This window comes from Gorilla gorilla, chromosome 12, assembly GCF_029281585.2.
Source record: "Gorilla gorilla gorilla isolate KB3781 chromosome 12, NHGRI_mGorGor1-v2.1_pri, whole genome shotgun sequence".
Classification (NCBI taxonomy): domain Eukaryota; kingdom Metazoa; phylum Chordata; class Mammalia; order Primates; family Hominidae; genus Gorilla; species Gorilla gorilla.
The window spans coordinates 50,781,281-50,796,345 of NC_073236.2; the positions used below are offsets into that span (position 1 = coordinate 50,781,281).

The 15,065-nt window shown below is 53.6% G+C and overlaps 1 protein-coding gene across 6 annotated transcripts in view; it reads left to right on the plus strand.

Moving 5' to 3' along the window:
• The window catches only part of PSD4 (pleckstrin and Sec7 domain containing 4), a 47,643-nt gene extending 33,720 nt beyond the window's left edge, over nt 1-13,923 (plus strand). For 5 of the 6 annotated variants that reach the window (XM_019022727.4, XM_055378261.2, XM_055378260.2 and 2 more), the window contains 12 exons: nt 1,381-1,557; nt 2,016-2,096; nt 2,226-2,338; nt 2,560-2,618; nt 2,827-2,916; nt 4,669-4,712; nt 5,089-5,249; nt 6,502-6,572; nt 6,685-6,851; nt 7,682-7,826; nt 8,025-8,168; nt 10,112-13,923. In XM_019022727.4, coding sequence (XP_018878272.4) covers nt 1,381-1,557; nt 2,016-2,096; nt 2,226-2,338; nt 2,560-2,618; nt 2,827-2,916; nt 4,669-4,712; nt 5,089-5,249; nt 6,502-6,572; nt 6,685-6,851; nt 7,682-7,826; nt 8,025-8,168; nt 10,112-10,369 — 1,510 coding nt within the window. In that variant the 3' untranslated portion in view covers nt 10,370-13,923. The remainder of the gene's footprint in view (nt 1-1,380; nt 1,558-2,015; nt 2,097-2,225; nt 2,339-2,559; nt 2,619-2,826; nt 2,917-4,668; nt 4,713-5,088; nt 5,250-6,501; nt 6,573-6,684; nt 6,852-7,681; nt 7,827-8,024; nt 8,169-10,111) is intronic. The other variant, XM_055378262.2, reaches the window with a different exon arrangement.
• The last annotated feature ends 1,142 nt before the right edge of the window (nt 13,924-15,065 follow it).

The window sequence follows — 15,065 nt, forward strand, 5'->3', positions numbered from 1 at the left end:
TTCAGAGGCTGGAACTTCTCTGGCTACCAAGCCTCTGAACCTCTCCACAGGGCAGCCTAGTTTCCAGATGCATAAGGAAGATGGTTCTTTGGTTTCTGGCACTGATTGACATTCTGTCACCATCACCCAAAGACCTTGTGATGGGCATGGGGTTAACCCTCCCATTAACTCTGACCCAGCTGTGTTAGATAGTGTGGGTGTTTAAGTGAATTCTAATGTTATATATCTGTTTATCAGGGATTGTTTTCTTTTTTTTTCTTTTAGACGGCATCTTGCTCTGTTGCCCAGGCTGGTGTGCAGTGTCACAATATCAGCTCACTGGAATTTCCGCCTCCTGGGTTCAAGTGATTCTCCTGCCTTAGCCTCCTGAGTAGCTGGGACTACAGGCATGTGCCACCCTGCCTAATTTTTGTATTTTTAGTAGAGACAGCATTTCGCCATGATGGCCAGGCTGGCTTCGAACTCCTGGCCTCAAGTGATCCACCTACCTTGGCCTCCCAAAGCAGTAGGATTACAGGCTGAGTACTGCGCCCAGCCCCCTGGAATGTTTTCATATTATGATGTCTTCTGCTTACCAGTTCAACTTCCTAACTGTATCACTTGGATAATGAATGTTTAAATAACTAGAATACCCCACACTTGATTGTAATGTTGTGGGGGAAGCAGAAGAGTCAGGTAAAGATTAGACAGAGTGACATCTGAGAGTCTTAGTGCTGGACTTGGAGGTTCTGAGTCGGCTGAGGGTCACCTGGGCCTGTTCACACTGGGTCATATGTCACCACTCAGTCTCCTTGTCATCCAGGCTGCTAGGTGGGGGAAGGGAGAGGCTGAGGACCACCTCCTGAACTACCCCAGCTGCTGCCATTACTAGAGCCCACCTAGCTTCCTGTTCTCAGCTCATCCTTACAGGTTTCTTGGCTCCAGATCTAGGAGTGGAGGCTAGAGCCAGAGCTAGGAGGTGGGGAAGGGACAAGGAGGTATAGGAGGACCGCAGGACAGGTGAGGGAGACAATCCCACGTGCCTTGCATTGGAGAAAACAACGCTAGGGGCCTCACAGGGATGCACCTGCAACCTGAGGTGAGATAAACTCGGAACATGGCTGTGCTTTACCTGAGAAAGCGCAGGGCCCCAGACCTGGAGACCTTGCATGAATACCTTCCTCTCGGGGTTCTCCTGATCGCAGTCCAGGCTAAGTCAGTCTGGCTGTGACTCTGTCTCTTCCCTGAGTAAGGGCCTGGGTCCAGCTCCTCCAGGCCCCACCGTTCAAGGCTCTGAGCTCAGGGAACTCTTGCCACAACTGACCTGCAAGAACACTTGACCCAGAGCTCCTGCATATCTATCTCACGTGAGAATCTGAGGACACCGATGAACTCTTCTAGGCTTCCTGGGAGCCCTATGCCCCAAGCACGGTCCCCAGAGGAAGGCCAGAGACCACCAGCTGGAGACAAGCTAGCTAATGGCGTCAGGAACAACAAGGTAGCCTGGAACTTGGCCTCACGCCTCTATCGCCTGGAGGGCTTCCGGAAGTCTGAAGTGGCTGCCTACCTGCAGAAGAAGTAAGGGGCTTTGAGCCTGGGGAAGGCTGGAGGCTGAGGCAGCCAGGGAGGAGCTGCTGAAGGGCTCCCTCCACTGGCCACCCTCCCCTTCCCGTCCCTGCCCTGTTCCCTTCCCATCTCCCCTCCTAACTTTTCCCCCATACCCTCACTGTATCTGCTGCTTACTCTCAGTCATGGTCCCCATGGTCTCCACACCCTTGGTCCTTGGACCCCACTGCCTTGCCAACCAGACTCCACAGGTCTCTCCCAGTGTCTCCCAGTGTACACTGAATAGGGTAGCAGGGCATACCAGACCCTGGCTGCTCCCTTGCCGTGTCAGGACCCAAGGCCCAGCGTGCCTGCACCCTTCCCTTGCTCACCCCCACTGCATAATGTGTGCAGGCCCTGGGGGCCCCAGTGCATCTGTGGCCCCAGCCCAGGCCCCTGGTGCAGACTCCATGCCCCTTTTCCCTCTGCAGCAATGACTTTAGCAGGGCTGTGGCTGAGGAGTACTTGTCCTTCTTCCAGTTTGGAGGCCAGAGCCTGGACCGAGCCCTCCGGTAATGTCTTTGGGCCCTCTCTGGGGAGGCTGTGGAGGATGGCATGGGGCAGTGGCACCAGCCTGAGGCTGGGATCTGATTGGCCCTAAGCTCCCGGGCTCTCTCCTTGACCCTGGCCCTCCTTTGCAGGAGCTTCCTCCAGGCCTTGGTGCTCAGTGGGGAGACTCAGGAACGGGAGCGAATCCTCTACCAGTTCTCCAGACGCTTCCACCATTGCAATCTGGGGGTCTTCCCCTCAGTAGGTAGGGAGGAGCTGGCCCTGACAGCAGAGCAGGGAAACTTTGGGGTGCTCATGTCTGCTTGGGAGTTCAGTAGGTGACAGTGAACTGGTGGGAGTGTGTTGGGGGCTGTGGAGAATGGAAGCATTCCAGGGGTTCTTAGGTTACCCCACGCAGTGTGGGCAGAGGAAGCAGGAGCCCTGGTTCCAATGAGCTTTCTCTCCACTTACCTATCTCTGGGGCAGATTCTGTACACACCTTGACATGTGCAATCATGCTTCTTAACACGGACCTGCATGGACAGGTAAGATGGTGGAGAGAGTCCCTGTGGGAACTGAGGCTGTGGCAAGGGGTGCGGGGAGGAGAAGACCAGAGGCCTGAGACCGGGCAGGGAACACCCCTGAGGGATGTGGGCCTGGGGAGCTGGAAAGGGTTCCATGGTTGCTGGCTGGGGGGTTATTCTATTGGGATGGGGTGTGTGCTCGAGTCATCCCACTTCTCCGTGGCTACAGAACATTGGGAAGAGCATGAGCTGCCAGGAATTCATAACCAACCTGAATGGGCTAAGGGATGGCGGGAACTTCCCCAAGGAGCTGCTGAAGGTATGTGCCATGGGGTCTTCTTATGAGCCTCATGTAGGACCTGGAGCCTTGGTTCTTTGTTCCAAGGGAGATGCTGAGCTTGGGACTGGCTTTGCCAAAATATCCTTGAGAGAACAGTACTTGTTTATTGAAGGGCTAGTAAAAGTGTATTCCCTGGCTGGCAGCATCAGAAGCATCTTGGAATTTGTTAGCCATGCAAATCTGCAGACTCCCTGTGCTGGACTTATTGAATCAGACTCTCTGAGACTGGGACCCCTAAAATATTTTCTTAAGTTTTCAAGTCATTCTTACCCCTTCAAAGTCTGAGAAGGGCAAAGCTACACATGGTGAAAGTCTGGAGCTCAGACTTGGGAGCCTGGTGTTCCTGGGTTTGAATTCTAGTCTTGGGCAATTTGCCCCCTCTTGGCCAACTCAAGTTCTTCCTGAGAGTATTAACCACTTACCATGCCATTATCAAGATGAAATGAAATCTTCCAAGTGCTCAGCACAGTGCTTGGCACATAGCATGTGTGTCATAAGCAATTAAAATCATTTGCTGTTTCATCACAGTCACGCATCACTTAACGATGAAGGTGTGTTCTGAGAAATGCATCGTTGGGCATTTTCACTATTGTGTGAACATTATAGAGTGAACCTACACAAACCTAGATGTACAGCTCACTGCACACCAGGGCTATATGGGATAGTCTATTGCTCCTGGGCTACAAACCTGTATGGCATGCTGCTGTACTTAATACTGCAAGCAATTCTAACACAGTGCTGTATTTGTATATCTAAACATAGAAAAGGTACAATAAAAACATGATAGAAAAGATTAAAAATGATACAGCTCCATCACAATCTTCCAGGACCACTATCATGTATGCAGTTCATCCTTGACTGAACCATCATGATGCTGTTGTATGGTACATGGCTGTACTTCATGAACATTTACTGAACACCTACTATGTGCCAGACTTCTTGCTAGGCACTGCAAGAGCTATAGAAGCAAGCGAGATAACATCTACGTTAATATGTCAAACTTTTAGTGCATCATTCATTCATTTACTGCACATTTATTGTGGGGATTGGTCGGCCAGTTTCTTCTCCATCAGATCCCTTCCAGTAGAATGCCATGTAGGTAATTCATTTCTCCTCCATGAGAACTAGTTAAGGCCTCACTAAGCATGGGCAGAACAGGGACTTGTCTGCCTTGGTCATCATCTTTTTTTTTTTTTTGAGATGGAGTCTCATCCTGCACTGTCGCGGGAGTGCAGTGGTGTGATCTTGGCTCACTGCAACCTCCGCCTCCCGGGTTCAAGCAATTCTCTTGCCTCAGCCTCCTGAGTAGCTGGGATTACAGGTGTGCACCACCACGCCCAGCTAATTTTTTGTATTTTTAGTACAGACAGGGTTTCATCATGTTGGCCAGGCTGGTCTCGAACTCCTGACTTCAAGTGATCCACCCGCCTCGGCCTCCCAAAGTGCAGGGATTAGAGGCGTGAGCCACCGTGCCTGGCAGGTCATCTTTATGTCTCTAGCACCCAGCATAGTGCTTGTCGCTGGGAAATACTCCAGAAATACTTTGTTGCACGGATGGATGGATGGATGGATGGATGGATGGATGCTTGCTTACTCAAGGAGGAAGGGCACCTAGTTGTGGGTGGAGGAGGCAGGCTGTACACATGCCCCTATCCTACCTCTGCCAGACAAAGAGACTTTAGGCTCCACAGCCCTGAGGCTCCCCTGCCCACCTGTGTGCTTCTGTTCCAGGCCCTCTACTGGTCTATCCGCAGCGAGAAGCTCGAGTGGGCCGTGTGAGTGAGACTCCCTTTCCCCTCTCCCTCTCACCCCTCTCCCCTATCTTTGGGCTGTCCTCCCTCTGTCACCCACCCGAGAGTTAGAGAAACTCAGATAGTGCTCCCCTTGGAGTGAGGCAAAGCCAGAGGCAGGGCTCTGGGGAGAGAGCATAGAGGAGCCCAAGTAATACCAGAGGGCCAGAGGTAGTGGGGCGTGGGGTATGGCAGAATTTTCAGGAATTGATGGGTTCACTGTGAAGGAGGACTCCTTGTGGGGGGTCCTGGGGTGTGGCTTCCCAGGAAAAGAGAGGTTGCTAAGGCTCTGGGAGGCAATGGATACCTCCCAGCTCTCTTTACATAGTCAGCACTTCCAGCCCGATTCTCTGATGTTCAGGGATGAAGAAGACACAGCCAGACCTGAGAAGGCCCAGCCGTCCCTGCCAGCTGGCAAGATGAGCAAGCCCTTCCTTCAGCTGGCTCAGGATCCCACAGTGCCCACCTACAAGCAGGGCATCCTGGCTCGGAAAATGCATCAAGATGCAGACGGCAAGAAGAGTGAGTGTCTGCTGCCCACAAACAGGGTGGCGTGCTGGGAGCAGCCCTGCTCAGGGACCTGTGCCGATGCATGCACAGGTGTGCAGAGAGATGGCCCGCGTTGAGGACAGGCAGCCAGCCCATGTTCCTTCCTCAGTGCGTACTGAACAGTGACCATGTGCTGGATGCTGTGTGAGGCACTAGAGGGTAGGCAGGAGAACCCAGACAAAACAGGCCTAGTTATTCCTGGGCCCCAGAGTCCCTGTAGTAAGGTAGAGATTAGACAAGTGTGTCAATGTCTGCGAAAAAAATGTAGCAAGAGCTGAGTGTCTAGGGGCTGAATCAAGTGAGGAGAAAAAGGTTTTTGGTTTTGTTTTGGAAGCGGGATGTGGCGACAGGGAGAGGTAAGGCTTCTGGTAAGTGATGGTATCTGCACTGAACTTTGGAGGAGAAGAGGGTCTGGAATTTGGAAGCTGGGCAGAGGGCATCCCCCACAGAGAAAACAGCAAGCCGAGTTTGCTCAGAACATGGGGTGTGTGAAAGGGAGGTACATTTGAGGCAAAATTGCCAGGGCCTGCATTTGGGTCTTATTCCACAGGCAGCTGAAGGCTTTTGATTATGGCACCAACATGACCAGAGTGGTGATCTCAGCAGACTAATGTGCAAGCACAGATTGAATACGCTGGGGCGACCAGGATGGGAACTAGCATTGGCTGTGAAGCCGCCGGGGCCCTAGGGCTGCCTTTTGTCCAAGGAGCTTAGAATGGAACTTACCACACAAGACCAGGGTGGAGAGGTAGGGGGAAAAGAGGGCAGGTGGTGCTCAGAGTGGGGTACACAGGGAAGGGCACCCCAAAGCTGGGCCCTGCGCCCTTGAGCCCCTCTAGATGGGTATGCAAGGTCAAGATCATCCTGCAGGGACTAGAAGGCTGTCTGGGAGGAGCTGTGTTTGTGCCTGGGTGTTTGCCACTATTTGGGGTAGTGGGTGTGTGTTTGGAGTTGGAGAGAAGATGATCTGTATGAATATCTGTATTTGGATGTGAGTGGTTCTATGGTTTTGTTTCCGGGGGGATTGCCTGTGTGTGGAGAGACTCTATATGTTTGTTTATGATTGTATGTGTTTTCTTGTGTTGCCATGTTCTGCATTTGTGTGCATCCTGGTGAGAGACTGGAGGTGGTGTGAGGGGCAGGGGGCATATGCACACTTGTGTGTGTCTGAGTGTGTCTGGATGCTGGTGCCCCCACCTACATTTGTGTTCTGTTCCTGGAACAGCGCCATGGGGCAAGCGTGGCTGGAAGATGTTCCACACCTTACTGCGAGGGATGGTTCTCTACTTCCTGAAGGTAGGAAAGGAGCCAACACCCTTGTCAGAATGGGAGACTGAGAGAGGCCCAGAACAGTCTGGAGGGTGGGCAGCTGATGATAACCTCTTCTCTGAGCCCCTGTGACTGGTAGCAGGGAGAAGACCACTGCCTGGAGGGGGAGAGCTTGGTGGATCAGATGGTGGATGAGCCCGTGGGGGTGCACCACTCGCTGGCCACCCCCGCCACCCATTACACCAAGAAGCCGCACGTCTTCCAGCTGCGCACGGCTGACTGGCGCCTCTACCTCTTCCAGGCACCGTAAGTCCCTGGGGTGGGAGACTGTGGCAAGGCCTTGCCCTGCCCTAGTTCTCTCTCCCCTGACCCTGCTGACACCTGAGGCCTGTGGGCCCCAGGGGGTCCTGGTGGGAATGGCCGTATGATCAGAAATTCTTAGAAAGCGGCAGCAGGAAGAGGAGCTGGGGACCAGGGATGAAGCCCAGGCATTGCCTACTTCCTCCCCATCCTTGGCCAACTTTGCCAGCACAGTATGCCTTTTCCTTGTCAGTGGGATAAAGCCTCCCAGTTCAGAACACAGGATTCTGGGAAGTTGCTAATGATTGACCATATTTGGCATTTGTTATAAAATCTGTCACCTTCTCAGATTGTCCTCTTTATTTTTTATTTTTTATTTTTGAGACAGAGTCTTGCTCTGTCTTCCTGGCTGGAGTGCAGTGACTCTTACCTCGGCTCACTGCTACCTCCGCCTCCCGGGTTCAAGCGATTCTCATGCCTGAGCCTCCCGAGTAGCTGGGATTACAGGCGGGCGCCACCGCGCCTGGCTAATTTGTGTATTTTTAGTAGAGACGGGGTTTCACCATGTTGGCCAGGCTGGTCTCGAACTCCTGACCTCAGGTGATCCGCCTGCCAAGGCGTTGCCACCGCACCCGGCCTCCAAATTTTCCTCTTTATTGATAAGAAATGCCACGGTCAGAGGTCGAGTACCCTGCTAGTGGCAGGGCTCTAACTATGGGAGGCTGAGTTCTGAGCAGCTGGCCAGCTGTGCAACCAACCACAGGAGGGGGCGGGAGGAGGGTGACAGGACGGACTCTGTGTCCCCGAGGACCAACGACCTCCTTTGCCCCACCCAGCACTGCCAAGGAGATGAGCTCCTGGATCGCGCGCATCAACTTGGCTGCGGCCACGCACTCCGCGCCACCCTTCCCCGCCGCTGTGGGCTCCCAGCGCAGATTCGTGCGGCCCATCCTGCCCGTGGGCCCCGCCCGGAGCTCCCTGGTATGGCCTCCGGGAAGGGGTGGGGTACGGTGGAATTGGGAATGTGCACCTGGAGCCCCAGGACTAACTCGGGGAGGCTGGAGGCGGGCTGCGCACTTGGCCTGGGAACTGAGGTGACCAGGAGGGCGGCACACCCGGGCCCGGAAAGCGGTGGAGGGGACGCCCGGGACAGCGTCCCTCACCGCCTGCTGCTCGCAGGAGGAGCAGCATCGATCCCACGAGAACTGCCTGGACGCTGCCTCGGACGACCTGCTGGATCTACAGAGGAACTTACCGGAGCGGCGGGGCCGTAGCCGCGAGCTGGAGGAGTATCGTCTGCGGAAGGAGTACCTGGAGTACGAGGTGAGGGGCCGAGCCCACCTCCCCGCCGCTGCGCAGGACCCTCTCCGCCCTCTCGTGGCTGCCTGGGTCCCTGCAGCCGTCACTGCCCTGACCGCGCCGGGGCGGGGAGAGGAGCTTGTGTGAAGGCGGGGCCCGTATACGCTATCTGCAAAGGGGCAGGGGCTCCCACATGGACACCCGCGTGTACGGGCATGCATAAAGAGTGTGTGTCCCCATGCACTTAGGCCTGTCACCTCTTGTCCTGGGGGCACATAGCAGCTGCTTGTCTGGAAACACCCATAGCAGATGTTATTTTACAGTTTTCTTTCTCCTAAGAGTATATTTGGCTTTTCCCAAATTGAAGGAAAAACTGTATTTCAGCTCAACTGTTCCTTCTAATACCTACCAAATATTAATAGGTAGTATTTATGGAGCTTGTCTTCCTTGCATGGATTGTCTCATTCAATTAACAGCTCTGGGTAGGTACTGTTATCCTCATTTTACAGATGAGGAAACTGAGGCACAGAGAAATTAAACTACTCTTCCAAATCTGGTAAATTTACATGCTGCTCTAAATGCCCCATTTATGGTCTTAACTAAGAAATGACCGTGTTTTTTTGTTTTTGTTTTTGTTTTTTTTTTTTTTTGAGACAAAGTCTCACTCTGTCGCCCAGGCTGGAGTGCAGTGGCTCGATCTCAGCTCCCTGCAACCTCTGCCTCCCAGGTTCAAGCGATTCTCCTGCCTCAGCCTCCCGAGTAGCTGGGATTACAGGTGTGAGCCACCACACCTGGATAATTTTTGTATTTTTAGTAGAGACAGGGGTTCACCATGTTGGCAAAGCTGGACTTGAACTCCTGGCCTTGAGTGGTCTGCCTGCCTCAGCCTTCCAAAGTCCTGGGATTACAGGTGTGATCCACTGCCCCTGGCCAGTAATGACTTTTGTTGACTCTACAGCCCATGTTGAAATGTTTTATCCCTTAGTGTCCCCCAACCCTCACCCATCCACCCACACTCCCCAATTCTGCTTTGGTGTCACGTCAGTTCATCTGGGATCCTAACACTGGGTGCCTGCTTCAGGGGTCCTGGGTGCCTGCTTAGGGTGAGGGCCCACTGGGCAGGAAGGGTAGGTGAATGCAATGTGAAAATAGAGGGAATCAGAGGCCACCCAGAGGCAGAGACCAGGAAGTGGGAATCAACATCGCATCCTGCCTGTCCCCGCTGTGCCCGCATGCAGCCCTCTGCCTGTCTTTCAAGGTCCCAGGCTATCCCTTGGCTTGTTGGTTGTATCCATGGCTGTGAACTCCCCACTTCTCAGAGGCCTCAGGGTGTGGCTGTGAGGACCCAACCTCTTCCTCCCACTGACCAGCTGGGACCTTTAGCAAGCCACCAGCCCTCCCTTCCGCAATGATTTGTTCCCCCTCCAGGGCTGGCATGAGGATCCAATGGGATGGAGGGTGAGGAAGCACTTTGTAAACTGGAAACCATATCCCAAGGATGCTAGCTGCAGGGGCCTTAGGAGTACAGTGTCAAGTAGATGAGGGTAGTTAGCATCATGCTCCATGGATGCCAATTGTTAAAATGCTATTTAGACCCAATTAGGGCTGTACAGATGTGAGCTGTTTGTGTGTAGGGCTGCAAAGATCTCAGGCATAGTGGGTGACACATCTTTTAGTGCCTCAAAGATGGAACATGGCATAGAGATGTTAGTTACAGCACTCCAAGGGGTTGGTTATTATTAGAACAGGGCTGGGCTGATATGTGTCATTATAATACTATCCAGAGGTGTGCTCTGCAGTCTGCTTATCCAAGCATTATACTGACACTCACTGTTGGTCCAGCCCTCTTTCTGTCGAGGTCTGTATCGCCATAGCTTCATGTACCTGTGAGCTGTCCCTCATGAGTCTAGCCTCCTCCCAACCTGGAGCCAGGATGGTGCTAAGGTGGTGGGGCCTGTGTGTTGCAGAAAACCCGCTACGAGACCTACATGCAGCTGCTGGTGGCCCGCCTGCACTGCCCCTCTGATGCTCTGGACCTGTGGGAGGAGCAGCTGGGGAGGGAAGCTGGAGGCACTCGGGAGCCCAAGCTCAGCCTGAAGAAGTCCCACTCGAGCCCGTCCCTGCACCAGGATGAGGCTCCCACCACGGCCAAGGTGAAGCGCAACATCTCAGAGCGCAGAACCTACCGGAAGATCATCCCTAAGCGGAACCGCAATCAGCTCTGAAGCCATCACCACCTCAGAGACACTGTCCCCTGCTCCAGGGTAGACCTGAGATGAACCTCCCTGGAGGAGACTTATTTCAATGAGTCTACCATGACGGATGAGGCACCTCCTTTCCCTGCTGAAGGACAAATCTTGTTTCCCTGTGGCCCTCATTCTTGTGCTCACTGAAGCTTTCCTAATATTGCTGTGCTCCCCACCACCCCCATGGTAGTCCCTCCACAGCCCCAGTCCCTGGCCACGCCCAAGGGAAGAGGGAGGTTGAGGACTTGACTTTCCTCCCAGAGCTCAGCCCATGTCATCCTCCAGGCCCCAGAATCCAGAGTGGCCTCATTTCCTAGACTTGCTGAGAACTCAGCACTTGTTTGAGAACCAGTGCTTATGTGGTGTGCCCTTGGCTTCTGGGGGAGAGCTTGGGGCAGCAGAGGCCCCTGGGCAGCCCAGCCAGGGGAGCCACAGCCCCGAGGATGGTCTTGCTCTGGGAATTAGGTGACCTTCCTGGGGAGGCCCCAGGAGAGTGAATCAGGGACTCTTGAGAAATTCCTAACCAGCCTCCTGTGACCCAGGGAGCAGGGTCGCTAAGGTCCTGCCCACTGAGGGGACAGCCTTCTGGGCAGGGACCTCGGGGGGCTTCAGGGGTTCCGCACGGCTGTGGGGCCCCGTGCCTTTGTCTCCTTGTGTCTCCTTTCCCCCGAAGTAGATGAAACAGTCTCACATACCCAACTGCTCATCAACAGAGCAGAGCTGATGGCATGAGTGAGGGCTGGGCGGGGTGGGGCCTCCAGAGCTTTGCAGGGAACCCTGGAACCCTAGGAACAAGGAGCCTTTGTTCCAACAGAGCAGAGAAGGAGGTTCTCTATGTTCAGACCACTGGAGAGGATAGAGAGGTAAAAGGTGGCGACAGTTTCCCTTAGGGGTCTGCCCGGCAGGAGCCACAGCTCAGGAGAGTTGTGAGGGATGGGATGGAGGCTGGCGACCAGGTGAGGCCTAGGCCAGGCTCGGGAGACTTTTCTGTGCTCCTTTCTACACATGCCTTAAACCTTCCTTCCTGTGGGGTGCCTGGACCCCTTCCCCATCTCTGGCAGCTCAGAGGGTCTCTGCTGCTCTCCCCTGGGAAATCCCCTCATCCTGCCCTCTGGCTGCCTCCCAGCTGGGCTTGTTCTCTGAGGGAGGTTCCGGAGACTCATGGACTTGGGGCTCTGCCTGTAGGAAGGAGGCTGGGCCAGAGGGAGCAGCCACCATTGTCTCTGTTCAGCCAAGTGTGCAAGTAGGCTGCCCGCCAAGAGGGGGGCCTCTGCTACCCGCTGCTGCCTGCCGGCTGACGCACTGCCTCCCCAGCCTTCCTGCTAGGCCACCCTCCTCCCTTCCCATGCTTGTAACCAGCTCTGGGGCTTGCACCTCCACAAAGGTTGGCCCTTGGAGGCCATGTTTGGGTCTCCGGCCAGGGCCTAGGGCTAGGCCATGCACCCAATGGGTGCACAATAAATAACAGGTCAACAAAGAGGGAGGTGTGTCAGTGTGTGAGGAAGGGAGGTCAGGCAGCTAGGACCACCTGCAGTGTGGCAGGCTTCATCCCTCTTTGCTCCAAGTGTGTATGTGTGTCTGTGCATGTGTGTAGCGTCTGTGTCTGTGTGTTCATGCATATGCAGGAGTCACACGGTCATAGGCCATCAAAGCTGGAGGAGACCTCAGAATCATTCATTCACCTACTTGCTCATTTATTCATTCATTCATTTTGCAAATAATATGGGACGCTTTCTATGTGCCAGTACTAGGGGATTCACAAATGAATTAAACATGTCCCTGACTCCATGAGTTGACAATCTTGCCCACTGGTTTCCTGCTCTCAGTTTACAGATGCACTTTTATCTTGCTGGGGAAGTGTGCTGAAAAGACACATTCCCAGCCCACACCCAGGGATGCTGATTCAGTCAGCCTGGGTCAGAGGGATAGATAAATATGTTTAAAGCTCCTTGGGTAATTCTGATGTGTAAGTAGCAGTTAGCTGCAGTAGAGTCCAATTGCCTCATTTGATTGAAGTGGAATCCCAGCATCAGGTGGACATGACTTTTGGCCCAAGACTGATGCTTACAAACTAAGCGGAGTAGGTTATTTGACCTCACTGAACATGCATCCCCTTTTTTTTTTTTTTTCGAGATGGAGTTTTGCTCTTGTAACCCAGGCCGGAGTGCAATGGTGTGATCTTGGCTGACTGCAACCTCCACCGAATCAAGCGATTCTCCTGCCTCAGCCTCCCAAGTAGCTAGGATTACAGGCACGTGCCACCACACCCGGCTATTTTTTGTATTTTTAGTAGAGATGGGGTTTTGTCATGTTGGCCAGGCTGGTCTCGAACTCCTGACCTCAGGTAGTCTGCCTGCCTCGGCCCCCCGAAGTGCTGGGATTACAGGCGTGAGCCACCACACCTGGCCTATGCATCTTTATTTCTAAAACCATGATAAAAGGTGAAAGTTTGAATGCATGTGTGTGTGACACTTTGATGCTCCTTTGCTCATGTAGAACCGGCACCTCTCTTTCACCTGAGCATGTGGAATCTTCAGAGCCAGATGACGGTGGCTGCCTGGCCTGCCATAGTCAATGCTGCCCAGGCACCTCTGCCTGGAGGGTCTGGGTTGTGGGCTGCAGTTATGACATGTGACCACTTGGAGGCAGGCTTGCATCTTTCTAGCTTCTGGCTGCTCAGGTGTCCTGCTGTGGAGCTGAGCTGTGCTCCCTGAAAGGCAGGAAGTTATTATGTGTGCCCCTGTGCCATCACCGAACCAGGACTTTCAACTTCATAAACCCCACAGTGGCCTGGGCCAGGACTCCCACCATCTAGGGAAGCCTCTCCTAGGGAAAAGATTGGGTCTCTGACATCTTCCTGCAGATGGAGAGAAAGAAAGACATCTCAGAAGTCTATGGGGGCAGCCTACAGCTCCCCACAGGGTTGCTCCAGGTAACGCTGGAAGGTGAAAGCTGAGCAGGCCCCAGTCCCCATCCTAGGTATAGAACAGATCAAACCACCACAGGCCTATGTCTGACCTTCTTGTTCCCACCCCATGCTCCTCTCCCACCTGTGTCCTTCTCCTTGCAGGAGAAGGGACAGACAGAGGTTCTCAGTGATGAGCTAAGGCTCTGGAAGGGCACTTGAAGTTTGGCTTTAGTTCTTCCTTTCCCATATAGGGGAGCTCAGCTTCCAGGGTCCTGGGCCTGCTGTGACCCAGGTTGTTACTCCTGATATAACTGCTTCCTGGGCTCTCATGATCTCAGCTGAGCCTGGCTTTCTGCTGATGACATTTGTTTGTTGCTTGCCAGGCACCAGGGTAGATAAAAAGATCACTAAGACCTGCACCTTTTTCCTTAGGAGGGTCTGAGTCTTCAGGAGACGGAGACATATAGAATGTGTCGGGGTTGGAAGGAGCAGGACTGGAGGGTCGGGGTGAGGGGGGCAGAGGGAAACAGGGCCGTCAGGGTGGCCTGAGGCCAGATCATACAGGGTCTCCAATGCAGCCAAGGAGAGTGGCTTTTTGTGAATATGCAGTGCAACTTTTTTTTTTTTTTTTGAGACAGAGTCTCGCTCTGTTGCCCAGGCTGGAGTGCAATGGTGCGATCTCAGCTCACTGCAACCTCCGCCTCCTGGGTTCAAGAGATTCTCCTTTCCCAGCCTCCCAAGTAGCTGGGATTACAGGCATGCACCACCATGCCCAGCTAATTTTTTATTTTTTAGTAGAGACAGGGTTTCACCATGTTGGTCAGGCTGGTCTCAAACTCCTGACCTCAAGTGATCCAGCTGCCTCGGCCTCCCAAAGCATTGGGATTACAGGCGTGAGCCACCGTGCCTGGCCAGTGCAGTGCAATTTTTAAAGAGAAGAGTGCCAAGCTCAGGGCTTGGAGGACAGCCTAGGGATTTTGTTTTAAGAAGATGAGCTTTTATCCGCTGGGCACGGTGGCTCACGCCTGTAATCCCAGCACTTTGGGAGGCTGAAGCGGGCGCATCACCTGAGGTCAGGAGTTCGAGACCAGCCAGGCCAACGTGGTGAAACCCAGTCTTTACTAAAAATACAAAAAATAGCTGGGCATGGTGGCACATGCCTATAATCCCAGCTACTCAGGAGGCTGAAGCAGGAGAATGGCTTGAACCTGAGAGGCGGAGGTTGCAGTGAGCTGAGGTTGCGCCATTGCACTCCAGCCTGGGTAACAGAGCGAGACTCTGTCGAAAAAGAAAAAAAAGATGAAATGCCTTGAAAAAGTAAGGCCAATGGGTAGGGTCAGAATATGGCCTGCAAATGCACTGTACTATTTGTGTAACTTATATGTAAATCTGAAATTATTTCAAAATAAATACAAAAAGAAAAAAGGCAATATCCCAGAACCTTGTGAAAACCTGGCCATAGCAGGTCCTTTTTCCTCCTGCTGAGCTGAGCAGGCATGCTCACAGGTCCTCAAGGTTTCTTGAATGGCTACTGTCCTCCCCACTGGCCCCTCTGCCAACACCTCTGCCCCTCAGCTTTTCTGATGCCCATGCCCCCTCACCAGCTAACCGTGGCTTGCACCTTTACCTGTTCCCTTCATCTTCCCTTCTCCAGAGGAAGAGGTGCTCTCCACAAGCCTGTGACCAACTGTTCCCCTCAGCCGGCACACTGGCTCCTCTTCTCCTGCCTGCCACAGACCTCTCTCCTTCATGGGCCCACTGGGGCTC